This window comes from Ovis aries, chromosome 17 (assembly GCF_016772045.2).
Source record: "Ovis aries strain OAR_USU_Benz2616 breed Rambouillet chromosome 17, ARS-UI_Ramb_v3.0, whole genome shotgun sequence".
NCBI classification, from domain to species: domain Eukaryota; kingdom Metazoa; phylum Chordata; class Mammalia; order Artiodactyla; family Bovidae; genus Ovis; species Ovis aries.
The window spans coordinates 7,296,404-7,312,500 of NC_056070.1; the positions used below are offsets into that span (position 1 = coordinate 7,296,404).

A 16,097-nucleotide genomic window follows, 5' to 3' on the forward strand; every position below is an offset into this window, starting at 1 on the left:
GTTGTCCTTTAGATGATTGCCCTTTTAAATGGTTTACAATGAGACAAACAATTTACAGTGTAAGTAATTTTGAGATAAATTGGGGCATAAGGTAGTACACTTAAAAGTGTTTACTGGAAAGTGTGTTTATTTAACTAAAAATATAATATTGTGTCTAGCCATGAAAAAGAATGAAGATAGAACTTCATGTCTTGAAAAGGAATGACGGATAATTTGATTTTACTTACACAGACAGTACATTCATGTTAACATGACTACACTTGTAGAAAACAGCCAAACAGGGACGAAGTAGAAGAGAGGAATTTCTTTATCATATAAGTCATTGCTTTTTAAATTTGACTATAAATTTCTTTTAAAAACTGAAGCACAAACTTCTGAAGCCAATACATTCCAATTGCTTAATTAACAATAAATGTTAGTAGATTAGAATAACGGGTTATACAATATTTTAAAGATTTTAGCCTTGGACTTTTTAACTGAAATTTATTTTTATATCACAATATTATGCAAACTTAATGAAAACTTGCTTTATAATCTGTTTCTCATAAAATATACTCTAGAAAAATGTGTGCATTTCACATGAATTTACCTCCTTTTCTTAATGCTGAAGTGGTTGTGAGAAGCCTTGTGCATTTATATATCCAATCACAACCCTTTTTTGTTCCATTAAGCTAAATAATGTCATTTTATCTAATGACTTACTTGCTTCTGTTTTTTGCTTTTAATATGTAGTTGTATGTTTTTTAATCATTGTAATTTCTTTTCAGTTTTTGAACTTTACAAAAATTGAATCAAAGTCAGTTTTCTCTGGCATTTTTAGTTCCAGTGTTATGTTTGTGAGATTCATTTCATTTGTTACGTTTTCTTTTTCATGATCAATACCGTATATTATTCTGTTTCATCAGTAGAGCAGTGGTTTTCATACTCTGTTCTGCTATTGATTGGCAATCCATTTTTTAACTGTTAATATCAGGATCTGTGCTGCTTGAATGTCTTTCAGTGTACATGCTCACGTGTATTTGTAGGGTGGATTTGTTGTTCAGTTGCTCAGTTGTGTCCAACTCTTTGCAACTCCATGGACTGCAGCGTGCCAGGCTCTATTAGCCTTCACTGTTGCATGGAGTTTGCTCAAACTCACGTCCATTGAGTGGTGATGTCATCCAGCTCTCTCATCCTCTGTTGTCCCCTTCTCCTTCTGCCCTCAATCTTTTCCTGCATCAGGATCTTTTCCAGTGAGTCTGTTCTTCACATTAAGTGGCCAAAGTACTGGAGCTTCAGCTTCAGCATCAGTCCTTTCAGTGAATATTCAGGGTTGATTTCCTTTAGGACTGACTGGTTTGATCTCCTTCCTGTCCAAGGGACTCTCAAGAGTCTTCTCAAGCCCACAGTTCAGAAGCATCAATTCTTCAGTACTCAACCTTCTTTATGGTCGAACTTTCTAGAAAAAACATAGCTTTGACTATGCAGACCTTTGTCTGAAAGTGCTATCTTCGCTTTTTAATATGCTGTCTAGATTTGTTACTGTTTTCCTTCCAAGGAGCAAGCGTCTTTTAATTTCATGGCTGCAGTCATCGTCCTCAGTGATTTTAGAACTCAGGAAAATAAAATCTGTCACTATTTTCAGTTTTTCCCCTGCTATTTACCATAAAGTGATGGGACTGGATGCCGTGATCTTCATTTTTTGAGTGTTGAGTTTTAAGCCAACTTTTTTACTCTCTTCTTTGACCCTCATCAAGAAGCTTTCTAGGTCCTCTTCACTTTCTGCCATTACAGTGGGTGTCATCTACATGTCTGAGGTTGTTAATATTTCTCCCAGCAATCTTGATTCTGCCTTGTGATTCATGTAGTCCGGTATTTCTCATGATGCACTCTGCATATGAGTTCAGTAAGCAGGATGACAATATATAGCCTTGACATACTTCTTTCCCAATTTTAAACCAGTCCATCGTTTCATGTCCAATGCTGTTACTTCTTGACCTGCATGCAGATTAATCAGGAGACAAGGTGGTGTGCTATTCCCTTAAGAATTTTCCACAGTTTGTTGTGACCCACGCAGTCAAAGGTGTCAGCATTGTCAATGAAGCAGATGTTTTCTCTGAAATTCCTTTGCTTTTTCTATGATCCAGCGGATTTCGGCAGTTTGATCTCTGGTTCCTCTGTCTTTTCAAATCCAGCTTGTACATTTGGAAGTTCTTGGTCATGTACTGCTGAAGCCTATTGGGAAGGATTTTTGAGCGTTACCTTGCTAGCATGTGAAATGAGCGCAATTGTGCAGTAGTTTGAACATTCTTTGGCATTTCCTTTCTTTGTAATCGGAATGGAAAACTGACCTTCTCCAGTCCTGCGGCCAGTGCTGAGTTTTCTAAATTTGTTGACATATTGATTGCAGCACTGTGAAGCATCATCTTTTAGGATTTGAAATAGCTCAGCTGGAATTCCTTCTAGTTCATTTCATACTATGAACTAGCTTTGTTCATAGTAATGCTTTCGAGGCCCCCTTGACTTCACTTTCCAGGGTGTCTGGCATGGTGACTGACCACCTCATCGTGGTTACCTTGGTCGTTAAGACCTTTTGTGTATAGTTCTGTGTATTCTTGTCACCTTTTCTTAATTGATCTCTTCTGTTTCTGTTAGGTCCTTACCGTTTATGTCCTTTATCGTGCCCATCCTAGCATGAAATGTTCCCTTGCTATCTCCAGTTTTCTTGAAGATATCTCTAGTCTTTCCCATTCTCTTGTTTTCCTCCATTTCTTTGTATTGTTCATTTAGAAGACTTTCTTATCTCTCCTTGCTATTCTTTGGAACTCTGCATTCTTTGGAGCTCTGCATTCAGTTCGATATATCTTTCCCTTTCTCTAATACCTTTCCCTTCTCTTCTTTCCTCAGTTATTTGTAAAGCCTCCTCAGATAACCACTTTGCCCTCTTGCATTTCTTTTCGTTTGGGATGGTTTTGGTCACCGCCTCCTGTACAGTGTTATGAATCTCCATCCATAGTTCTTCAGGCACTCTCCCCACCAGATCTAATCCCTCAAATCTATTTGTTACTTACACCGTATAAATTTAAAGGATTTGATTTAGGTCATACCTGAATGGTCTGGTGGTTTTCCCTACTTTCTTCAGTTTAAGCCTGAATTTTGCATTAAGGAGCTGATGATCTGAGTCACAGTCAGCTCCAGGTATTGTGTTTGCTGGCTGTATAGAGCTTCTGCATGTGGCTGCAGAGAATATAGTCAGTCTGATTTCAGTACTGACCATCTGGTGATGTCCATATGTAGAGTTGTCTCTTGTGTTACTATGACCAGTGATTTCTCATGACAAAACTCTGTTAGCCTTTGCCCTGCTTCATTTTTGTATTCCAAGGCCAAACTTACTTTCACCTCCCGGAATCTCTTGATTTTCTACTTTTGCATTCCAATCCCCTATGATGAAAAGGATGTCTTTTTTGGTGTTAGTTCCAGAAGGTCTAGTAGGTCTTCATAGAAACCATCAACTTCAGCTTCTTCAACATTAGTGGTTGTGGCTTAGACTTGGATTACTATGATGTTGAATAGTGTGTCTTGGAAGGGAACCAAGGTCATTCTGCCATTTTTGAGATTGTACCCAAGTACTACATTTCGAACTCTTTTGTTGTCTATGGGACCATTTCTTCTAAGGGATTCTTGCCCACAGGATTAGATACATGATCATCTGAATTAAATCTGCCCATTCCCGTCCATTTTAGTTCACTGATTCCTAATACATTGATGTTCATTCTTGTCGTCTCCTGTTCTACCACGTGCAATTTACCTTGATTTGTGGACCTAACATTCCAGGTTCCTATGCAATATTTTCTTTACAGCATCAGATTTCACTTTCACCACCAGACATATCCACAACTGAGCATCGTTTCCCCTTTGGCCCAGCCTCTTCATTCTTTTTGGAGCGATTTCTCCAGTCTTGTCCAGTAGCATATTGGATACTTTCTGACCTGAGAGGCTCATCTTCCACATGATATCTTTTTGCCTTTTCATACTGTTCCTGTGATTCTTGAGGCAGGATCTCTCCTCCATTAGACCGTGTTTTGTCAGAATTATCACTATGACCCATCCCTGTTGGGTGGCCCTACACAGGGTGGCTCATAGCTTCACTGAGTTATGCAAGCCCCTTTGCCCAACAAGGCTGTGATCCATGAAGGGGAGGGTGGACTTGACTGTAAAATATTCATGTTTTCCGTCTCAATAGATACTGCTGCACTATCTTGCAAAAGTGTGTACCTCTTCCAACATCAGTGTGTACCTCTTCCAGCATCAGTGTGTAACCGTTCATATCACTCCACATTCTCATCAGTAGTTGTTTGCCACTTTTAATTTTAGCTTTCTGGTAGTTGTGCAGTGATATGTCACTGTGTTTTATCTTGGATTTTCTTTACAAATTAAAGTATGCATCTTTTCTCCTGCTTGTTATATATTATGTTCTTTTTTTAAAAAATAATTTGTGTGTGGTACCTCTTTGTCTTCTACCTAGTTTCTTATTGGTTATCTCTTACTGTTTATCAACCTTACTGATTTATAGAGCGCATTGACCTACTTGGTATATGAGCTATTTTTTTCCAATATGAATATTTTAACTACTTCCTTCCCTGTTAGTGCCTTGCCTATTCATTTTTAAGGACTTCTTAAATATACTTTATTGAGTGATTTATGTATAACAGACTCATTTCAGGTATTCAGTTGGATGAGTTTTGACAAGTGTGTGTCTTTGTTGCTGTTGTGATCAAGATACGGAAATTGTCCGTCATCTTGGGGAATTCCCTTCTGTTCCAGTGCGGTCAGTTCCACTGCACATACACACACCTGGGTGTCGTGGTTGAGTCGCTCAGTCGCGTCCAACCCTTGCGACCCCATGGCCTGCAGCCCACCAGGCTCCTCTGTCCATGGGATTCTCCAGGCAAGAGTACTGGAGTGGGTTGCCGTGTCCTTCTCCAGTGGATCTTCCCGATGCAGGGATTGAACCTGCGTCTCCTGCATTTCAGGCAGATTCATACACATACCTAACTGCAGGCGACTGCTCATCTGATTTCTGTCATTACAGATAGTTTGGTGTGGTATACAATTTCATATAAATTACATAATGGGTGCTCTGATGTCTGGATTGTTTGGGTCAGCATGACATTTTTGATACTAATCCACATTGTTGTATGTGTATTACTCTTTGGTTTTTTATATTGCTTAGCAGTACTACTTTGTTTATCCATTCATCTGTAGGTGTATATGGGGTAATTTCCACTGTTTGGCTCTAATGATTAAAAGCATTATGGGCATTTTCATACAATTCATCTTTGTGGAAACGTGTTATCATTCATTTCGAGGAAATACCTAGGAGTATAATTGCTATGTGCTGCTGCAAGTTTGTATTTAGGCTTAGGAGAAACTGCCAGACTATTTTCTAGAGTAGTTGTAGGTTTTACACTTCATCAGGCTAGTTGGTAGGTATGAGATTTCCCTTTGTTCCCCATCCTTGCCAGTATTTATTGTCAGTTCCTGTAATTTCAGCCCTTCTAGTGTGTACATAATGATAGAGTGTTGTGGTTTTTAGTTGAATTTCTCTGCTGACTAAGCATTTTTCAAATACTTATTAGTCATTTGTATATCTTTTGTAAAATGTCTAGTCAGATCCTTTGTTTATGGTTTTAAGTTTGTTTGTCTTTATGGCACTGTAGGAATTCTTTGTATTTCCTGTAAGGAAACCTTTTGTCAGTTATACATATGGTGAATATTTTTTCTCATTACCTTTCCATTTTCTTTCTTTCTTAATTCATTTCTTTGTTAATTGCAGGAAAATTGCTATACAACATCGTGTTGGTTTCTGCGGTACAACACTGCAAATCAGCCGCAGTCACACATAAGTCACCCCCTTTTTAGCTCCACTCCCCACCCAGCCTGCCCCTTTAGGTCGTTACAGAGTGCCAGGCCAGGCGCCTGACTTCTCACTTGGTACCCGTTTTTCTCACGGTAGTGTGTAAATGTTGATGGCACTTTGTCCATATGTCCCACTCTTTCCTTCCCTCACTGGCCTTTTCGTTTTCTAAATGGTGACTTTTACAGGGCAGATTTTATCAGTTTCACTAAAGTCTAATTTGTCAAGTTTTTTTTATGGTTATGATTTTCTTTTACACTCTCCAACCTATGAATTTTAGTCTCAAGTATTCTCTACCTACTTGAAGTTCATCAGATTTTCTGATTATTTTTTCTAGAAGTGCTAAAATTTTAACTTTTATATCTATATTTTTTATTCATTTTGAATTAAACATTTTGTGTGTGATATGAGGTGAAAACATGTTTTTTTCTTTTTTTGCTCCTTTGAGAGTGGCCAGGTGTTTCTGTATCAGAAAAGGCACTCTTTTTTCTGTATTGAAAAGGCACTCTTTTTTCATTTCATGATCTATGCTGTCTTGATTTCTTATTTTACAGTGTGATTCAAAGAGTATAAAATTCTATAGTTTCATCTTTCCTTTGTAAATTTTTTTTCTTTTTTGTTCAGATATATTTTAGACTCAGTTGTCAATATATTCTTACGAAAGCCTCCTAAAGTATTAATTAAGATTGGATTGAATCTATAAAATCAATTTGAAAAGTATATATTTTTAAAAATACTGAGATTTTGAGTCTATGAACACTGTATGTATCCTCAGTTATTTAGTCTTAGTTTCTCTTAGCAGTGTTCTATGGTTTTCATTGTGTAGACTTGAATATGTTTTTATATTCTGCTAAATATTTCACATTATTAATGGTATTGTTAATTGTTTTTGAGTTGATTATTGCCAGCCTGTAGGTACATAATTAACTTTTAGTATATTGACCTTTTATCTAAGAAACTTGTATTGTATATTCTAGTAGTTTTTTCTTAGAATGCTCAGAATTATAACACAGGGGAATGCATATACAAATGAAGAGTCTGTTAGTCTTTCCTTTTCAGACTTTTTGCTTACTTGTTTATTTTTTGTCTCTGCTGGTTAAGATCTCTTTTACCATATTGAATACAAGTCATGAGAGAGAACATAGCACTTTATTTCCAGTTTCAGTTGAATAATTTTTATAGATGTCCTTCCTAAGGAAGTCTCTTTGTATTCCTGGTTTGTGGAGCACTTGTTAATTAATTTATTTTCATGAAAGGGTTTTGAATGTTAATTATTTATTTAATTAATTACTTTAAAAAAATGATTTAGATGATATGTTTTTCTCCCTTTTTTCTGTTTTATGGTGAATTATGCTGATTTATATTTAAATATTAAGTCAACTTTGCATTCCATAGATATACTCTACTTAATCATGATATATAGTCTGTTTTATAGATAGCTGGATGGTAGTATTTTGTTGAGTTTTTGTGTTTATTTATGCAGATTATGTTATTATTTAGTTTTCTGTTCCTTTATTTTTTTTTTTATTTTAGTTTTTATTTTTAAATTTTAAAATCTTTAATTCTTACATGCATCCTCGTCAGACATAGACTGGCGATTCAATTCACATGATAGTATACATGTTAGAATGTCATTCTCCCAAATCATCCCACCCTCTCCCTCTCCTCTGAGTCCAAAAGTCCGTTATACACATCTGTGTCTCTTTCCTATCTTGCATACAGGGTCGTCATTGCCATCTTCCTAAATTCCATATATATGTGTTAGTATACTGTATTGGTGTTTTCTTTCTGGCTTACTTCACTCTGTATAATCGGCTCCAGTTTCATCCATCTCATCAGAACTGATTCAAATGAATTCTTTTTAACTGCTGAGTAATACTCCATTGTGTATATGTACCACTGCTTTCTTATCCATTCATCTGCTGATGGACATCTAGGTTGTTTCCATGTCCTGGCTATTATAAACAGTGCTGCGATGAACATTGGGGTACATGTGTCTCTTTCAATTCTGGTTTCCTCGGTGTGTATGCCCAGCAGTGGGATTGCTGGGTCATAAGGTAGTTCTATTTGCAATTTTTAAGGAATCTCACACTGTTCTCCATAGTGGCTGTACTAGTTTGCATTCCACCAACAGTGTAGGAGGGTTCAGCATTTATTGCTTGCAGATTTTGGATCGCAGCCATTCTGACTGGTGTGAAGTGGTACCTCATTGTGGTTTTGATTTGCATTTCTCTAATAATGAGTGATGTTGAGCATCTTTTCATGTGTTTGTTAGCCATCCGTATGTCTTCTTTGGAGAAATGTCTATTTAGTTCTTTGGCCCATTTTTTGATTGGGTCGTTTATTTTCTGGAATTGAGCTGCATAAGTTGCTTGTATATTTTTGAGATTAGTTGTTTGTCAGTTGCTTCATTTGCTATTATTTTCTCCCATTCAGAAGGCTGTCTTTTCACCTTGCTTATATTTTCCTTTGTTGTGCAGAAGCTTTTAATTTTAATTAGATCCCATTTGTTTATGTTTTCTGTTCCTTTAATGCAAAATTAGTTGCAGTGTATTCCTTAGCCTCTGTCATCTGAGTTTAAGATTTGTATTATTTCTTCCTTAAATATTTAATATTTTCTAATATATTTAAATATATAAATTTTACTTTAAATGCTGTTTTATCCAATTCCCACAATTTTTTCTAATTTTCCTTGTGATTTCATTTTTGCTCCATGTTTTTTTATTTGGAGGTGAATTGTTTAATTTCCAATTATTTTGGATTTCTTGAGATTTTTTTCCACCTTTTATATTGAGGTAAAGAATCAAAAGGATCTCTAGATTTCCGTATATTTTCCTCTGCATGAGTTCCTCTTCTCTAATAGTTTGTCTTTCAAATTTCCCTCTTACTTTTTCAATAGACATCTTTAAATTTGTTTCACATATAAAACCTATAGGAAAAGTATATTTTCCAGCCCTTGAAAATGTCTTGAGGCTATTTGGGTAGTAGTGTATAATCTAGTATATCTGGCAAATAGAGTGTGGATAGACAGTAATGTAAAAGATAATATTCCACCTTATAGATGGCTACACATTCACAGATCTAGGCAGTAAAATTTGTTCTAATTTTTCAATATTTTAAACAATTATGTAGTTTTTGAGGATGGGATCTACACATCTATGTCATTCCAAAGCAAATTTTTTTAGAAATAATTCTGGGACTTCTCATAAAAGGGCAGAAGATTCTTTTAAGAGCTGAGTTGTGAGCAAATAAAGATCTACATTAGGGCTGTGATGAGTGGTTAGAGGCTTAGCTGGGAATGATGGGGTATGACGTGAGGGAAATTGAAAAGTCGCAGATGACAGAAATAGAAAACCGTTCCCTTTTCGGTGTCCTGGCGTGTTTGGGATAAGATGGTAGGTTGCACGTTTTAAATTTTAGGTGCTTATTGAATGATTGGAGACTGTCCTACAGATAGAAATGTGGGATCTGAATTTGGGAAAACAGCTGAGTCAGACATGAAAAACTTGACAGCTACATCTAAATTGATAATAGCAGATGATGGTGGGAGTGGGTGATATTGCCAAGGGACATATGACAAAGCCTTGAGAAAATGCGAGCATCCTGGGAGGTAATGAAGAGGAAGGCTGACCACCAGAAAGGTCGTCAGAGTGATGGCAGGAGCATAATAGAGAAATCTGCTTGATTTTAAGTTCGTTCCTCTCTGAGCAAAGGACATACAGAGACATAACATCTGAAAGGAAAGGCTAAATGTGATATTGTCTTTACTTCTTTATTTAAAGATCCAGAATAGTTATTTGAATTATAATTGATCCGTCTAAATTGCTTCTCTCTTCAGTTAAGTGAATTATTTAATAACTAGATTTATCTTATGTTTTATTAATTCTATATTAATAAATCTTAGATTTCTTTAGCAATAATCAAATTCAAATCAAATATATTTGAATTAGTTCCCAGAATGCTGTTTTCTGATTTTTTTTATTTTAAGATTCAGATTGGGCAGGAGGGTCATTGTTGTGATGCTGTATTACTTAATTCATGTGTTGCTTAAAGTAGGAAAACAGGAAAGTTTATGTGAAGTAAAACTGAATGAAAGTCCTAGACCTGGCAGGCTTCCCAAGTGGCGCTTGTGGCAAAGAACCCTCCTGCTAATGCAGGAGACATAAGAGACCAGGGTTCAAACCCTGGGCTGGGAAGATCCCCTGGAAAAGGGAACGGCAACCCACTGCAGTATTCTTGCCTGGAGAATCCCGTGGACAGAGGAGCCTGGAGGCCTGCAGTCCATAGGGTCCAGAGTCGAACGCAACTGAAGCAGTTTAGCAGGCACACACTAGACATGGCCCTTGATTGTATTGATAGATGGTACATTTTGGTAAGGTCTTTGGGATACCTCCACTTAACCCTTAAATACAAGCGTGCACACACACACATTCCTTCAATAAGTAACATGTGTTTGATCTTCAGGCAAATATTCCTCATCTGTACTTGACTTTGAATGATATGTCATATGTTGAATATGTTATTGTATTTTTTTAAATAAGAATGTGTTCATCTTTAAAATTACATTTTAAAGATGCTTTTAAGAATAGATGCAAGTTCATTATATCGTTACAAAACATTCTTGTTTGGTTTCCTTTTATCATGTTTTAAGGTTAGATGTGACTCTAATGTTCCACAATGAGACAGAGATTGATAATCAGGAGAGAATAGCCCTTTAATGTGATTTATATCTATAGATTTTATGTCAGATATGAAAAGTTGCTGTTTATATTATAAAGGAGGATCCATTAAAGAGCACTTTAAACCATTTCACTATTTAACTTACTACCTTGGACTCTTCTTTTTAGAATTATGCCTTTTAAAACAAACTTTAGTTGCCTACCAAATGTTTTGAAGAATATGACTTGATAAAGTTAAACTGGTAAATGCATACAGGTAGCCTGTTTAATAATGTATTTTTTGGTAATTTTGGTACATTTAATATGAGGGTATCTGGTGTTTCAGGGGAGTATTCAAACCAATTATTTTTTAATTTCCATCAATGACTTTAATTCCCTCTTACTATCAGGTGAGGTTAGATAAAGGCACCCTGTGCGTACATTAGGGGTGTTTAAGCTGTACACATTCTGACAGTGTCTGCCGTTTTGTCCTGTTGGCTTCAGTGTATGGTTGACTTAGATGTGAAGTAACCCACAGAGGGCTGCCTATTCTGGAATGAATCTCTGAAAATATCACATAATAGTTGACCTTTCTGTTAACTGTGGAGTAATTCCCTAGCTATCTTCACTTAAACTACTCCCCTCAAGTGTTTCTTAATCATACTTTCTTTTCTTTGCTCAAATCACAATGTTGACAAACTGAGCTGTTTTGGGGTTTGTTTGGCTCAGGCTTTCAGTTTTTACCATGGCCTCTGGCATTTGCCTGTGTGTGCGTGTTCATTCGCTTCTTCATGTCCGACTCTTCGCGACTCTGTAGACTGTAGCCCTCCAGGCTTCTCTGTCCATGGGATTGCCCAGGCAAAAATGCTGGAGTGGGTTGCCATTCCCTTTTCCAGGAGATTTTCCTGACCTAGGGGTTGAACCCATGTCTCCTGCATTGCAGGTGGATTCTTTACCTCTGAGCCGCTGGAGAAGCCTGGCATTTGCCTATAGTATTTTATAAATGAATCTCGTTTCTAACATAATGTATTTTTTCCATATCAGTGTTTAGGTAAAAGAAGTACTTTCCTTTTAACAATATACAGAAACTAACCTCCTAGAGATTGGCCAAAATCTTTGAAGTGTACAATCCTTAGAGGTAATATAATCCTCTCATTTTGCAGATGGGAGGACAGTTAGACCTAGCAAGGTAAAGTGAGTTAGTTGCCCAAGACTGATAAGAGACTCTGCCAAAGATGATGCTTTTGTCTGGTTTTTGATTTGTTTCCCAATCTTATGTTTATTCATATGTATAAACATATTCATATATATTATATTATTTGTACGAAGTGGATTTTGCATCTGCAAATTTTGGTATCCATGGGGGTCCTGGAACCTTGCCCCCTTTCCCCCACCCCCTTCACGATAGCAAGAGATGACTATACTTTTATTCTCAATTCCCTTCTCACTGTCTAGAATGGGGATTCTCCAGGGCAAAGGCTATCAAGCTGATTCACCCTTTGATCTCAGTAGCCTAATGTTCTGTACAAACCGAGAGATATTTGATTCATTATGCATTTGCATAAACACCATATCATTTGGGTTGCTTGTGGTATTAGGAACAGAAAACCCAGATCATACTGGACTTCAGTGAATGAACAGGAGCTTATAGGTTCTTGTAAAAAAATCTTAAAAAAAAAAAAAAAGGTCTCACAGAAAGTTTAAATTAAAGGTAGGCTGGTCTTTGGTTGATGCACAAGTTCATGATTCCATTCAGAGGAAGCTAGTTTGTAATTCGCATACCTCCGCTCCCTGTGGGTATTGTCTTCATCCTCAGGCTTGCTTCTCTTCTGGCACAGAAAGACCTCTCCTGGAACCATGTACTTCCTCTTTTACACTCCAAGAGAAAGGAAGGAACTATCCAGCTAAACTGACCTTTTAAGTAACAAGTTTACATTAATCATTATTTTTTTTTAATTTTAAGCAATTAATTAGGTAGTATAGCATCTTAAACATGATGCCACAAGTGTCCATTCCAAAAGAAAAGAAATAAGCATCGTGGAAACTAGTGGTTGTGTTGTATCTTATTATTGCTAAAGAATCTTAAATTTGTTTTGGCAAAAGTGATGTCTAAGAAAGTACTTTTCAAACTTTAATTTAGAAATCACCTGGAGATCTCATTAAAATCCAGGTTTTGATTTAGTTGGTGTGGAGTGGGACCTATAATTCTGCACTTTTAATAAGTTCCTAGGTTATTCTAGTGCTGGTGGTCCGTTTTGCATAGCCAAGGTTTAAAAGACCGCACTGTTTCTGGCATTTTCTAAAGGTGTTGAGAACTGGCTCAGTTTACTACTGCCAACCACCAGCATCTCTTTTCTGGACCTGTGCAGCCTGATGACCAGTCTCCCTCCTTAAGCCTCCTGTTCCTCTGTAATTCATTCTCCAAATGGAGCTGTGTTGATCATTTTCATATGTAAATCAATCGCATCATTCTCTCAATTAACCTACTGGTAACCCATTACTTTAGGATAGAATCTAAACTCCTTACCATAACTGCAGGATACTAAATGTTGCAACCCCTGCCTGCCTCCCTCTCCAGTCTCTCTACATACCATTCTTCTCTTTGTTCACTTTGCTTTAGTTCTTTGAACCTCCCTTCATGCTACGTGTAATGTGGACCCCGCGTCTTCTGGCTTCTTCTCTTTATTCAGGTCTCTGCTTAGATATTAACCACTTCTGAGTGTACCTCATGAATGACTACAGAGAAGTTCTTGAGGGATTGTTGTACTGAGATGGTAGATCACCAACTCTGTCAATTCAACTTGTGATCAATGTAAAAGTCACTTTAAAGTTTTGTTTGGTTCTGTTCATATTAGAGATTGTTTCTTCATGCAATTAAAGGGGTTTTCCCCCGTATTTTTATATTAATGGATGTTTCTTTTTCCTATCCAAGTCACTGTGTGCCCAGTATTCAGCAGACAAACGAGAAGATGAGAAGATGTGTGATCATTTGATAAGAGCCGCTAAACATCGAGACCATGTGACGGCAACTCAGCTAATCCAGAAAATCATCAACATCCTCACAGACAAGCATGGAGCCTGGGGAGATTCTGCAGTGAGGTAAAGAGACACCTTTAGGACTTGGCCACTGATTTTCTGTGGAAGACCTGGGTTAAGATGAATGGCTTTGATCAAATGGAGATGATCAAGACCAGATGAAGAACAGAGTAATTTAATTTTATAATTTATCTTCTACTATGAATTTAAAGCAAAGGGGAAGGAGAAAATCAGTATGGATATAGTTATGGATTTTTATGGATATTTCAGTTTCCTTCAACTACTCTTAAAGGAATAGTTGCTCATATATTTATTCATTTTGAAGTGAACTGTTAATGAAGTTGTTGATTTAAACTATTTTACTTGTAGCACTTATATCTGAATTTATACAAATACAGTATTTTATTTGAAGAAATGATTCCCTATTTATACTTTTTAGTTTTTAGCATATAAATTTGAAAACATAATAATATGTGTTGTCTTATTGAGTTTTTGTTGCAGATTACTGGGCTATGATGACACAGTATCAGCTTTAAAATTTTATTTACTATATCTACCTCCTTTTCAGGTTACCAAACTGAGCAAGAGAACTTAGTTCTAATTTTAGAAAGAAAATATTTAAATTACTTTCTCAGACTAAGGAATTTAGATAAGTCATGAAATTTAATCTTTTTGGAATATTTTATTCTATAAGTTTTAGGAACATGTTTTGACTCATTTAAGTAATGTTAATGAAAAAGTTCTTTATTTTCCACTAGAAAAACATTTTTTAGTTCCTCATTTCTGCATAACTTTTTCTGGAAGACAACAACAAAGGAAAATAGTAAATAGCTTGTTTATTATGTATAGGTGTAACTGGTTTCTGCTTGTGTTTCAAGCAATTTATGTGTTTAGCAAAGTCTAGTTTAGAGATTTTCCAGTAAATAGAAAATGATTTTAGTTTTTTTAAAGCTGAACTTTATAAACTAGTTGAGTTGAAACCTATCTGTTTTGGGATGTTTCTTAGTACAAGTATTTGCTAATATAGAGAAGATCTGTTTCATCATGCTTATCTTGAAAAATGCTTAAATAAAATGAATCTCGTTTCTTGGCATATCATTTTTGATGTTCAGAAGACAAACAGGTCAAGACAAAAGGACTGAGAAAAGGCAGAAACCGTGTTTGTTTGTTTGTTTTAATCGTATTCCAGCTGATCTCAGCTGCAAGAGTGGTCGTGGGAATGCCATGAATTACTGGGTCAGAGCTCTCTAGTGCCTTGTCTTGCAGCATATAAAAGTCCGTGGGTGTATATATGGAGGGGGACTGAGGAAGAGGAGTTCTGTTGAAGGCTTTAGAGTTTCATTATACTTTAATATAACAGATGTGTTATGGTCATTTCAAGACCAGGTTGTATATATATTAGGAGATTACTTTGATGTATAGTGGTTGGCACATATTGGGAGCTCAATATGTGTTTGTTGCTTATTTTTTTAGGCTTAAATTTTTTTCTTTAACATAAAGAAAGTTTTGGAATTTTAAAATGAAAATGTTTAGGCAACTTACACCAAATGGGTCTTTTTTATGACATCAGAATTCTTTCTAATGATAGCTATATCTTTGTATAGCATAGATATATGCTAAGCATTTTTTTTCTGAAGTGACTTTTGTGTAATAAAATATCTTGGAGAACTAAATGGACTGTGAAGTATATTTGTCTGTAAATAATTAGTGTTTCTGTAATAGAGTTATTCAAAGGCTTCAAGTCTATTATTCTATAGAGCCAGGAAAAAATGGAAGAAAATTCTGGAATTTTAATGTTTCCCCAAATTGACAGAACATTGTTTACTTTTTGCTCCCAAATGAAAACAGCTGTCAAACCGCTTGCTTTTAAATGCATACATTTTTAATTAAGAGCAACAACAAAGAGATACATCATTGAAAGGAAAATTAATATTAGTATTGATAATTTTTTTGTATAAATCGCATAACTCACTTAGATTTTATTAAAAACAATGCTGTAGCAAAAGCACATTGTGCCTCCATGCTGATATTTTTGTCGTTATATTTAGTTCAGTGTCCCATTCAACTGTTACTTATTTAGAACACCTGGTTACTCCCTAATGCCTTTAATACAATTATCTTAAGATAGTCCTTTCCGTATTAATCGCACTTAGAGTGCATTTGTAGACCTTGGTGTCCTTTTTTTAGGTAGCTGTGTAAGAAAACAGGTGATAAAACGTAGGCTGGCTTACCATTCTTTGACAGTGGGTAACTATTCTGATTTCCCTTGTATGAGGCTTGCATAATCAGCTTGTAAATTATGGACATGGTTGTAATAAATGAGACTAACAGAGTGTACTTTGTTCTTTACTTAGCATAATTCTAGAAAACATAAATGGCTGTAGAGAGAAATCAGAGTCATACTGTAGCTATAATGCATTTAACTCTCCTAAGCCTGTTAAAAGAAATATGCACAATGAGCAAAATTCTAGTGAAGAGGATTAAATTATTTTAAGTATAATTTCTTT

At 36.0% G+C, this 16,097-nt stretch overlaps 1 protein-coding gene across 10 annotated transcripts in view; it reads left to right on the top strand.

Moving 5' to 3' along the window:
• LRBA (LPS responsive beige-like anchor protein) overlaps positions 1-16,097 on the top strand; it is a 749,961-nt gene that overhangs the window by 329,774 nt on the left and 404,090 nt on the right. For all 10 annotated transcript variants that reach the window (XM_015101368.4, XM_060400971.1, XM_060400970.1 and 7 more), the window contains exon 37: positions 13,487-13,653. In XM_015101368.4, the coding sequence (XP_014956854.3) occupies positions 13,487-13,653 (167 nt within the window). The remainder of the gene's footprint in view (positions 1-13,486; positions 13,654-16,097) is intronic.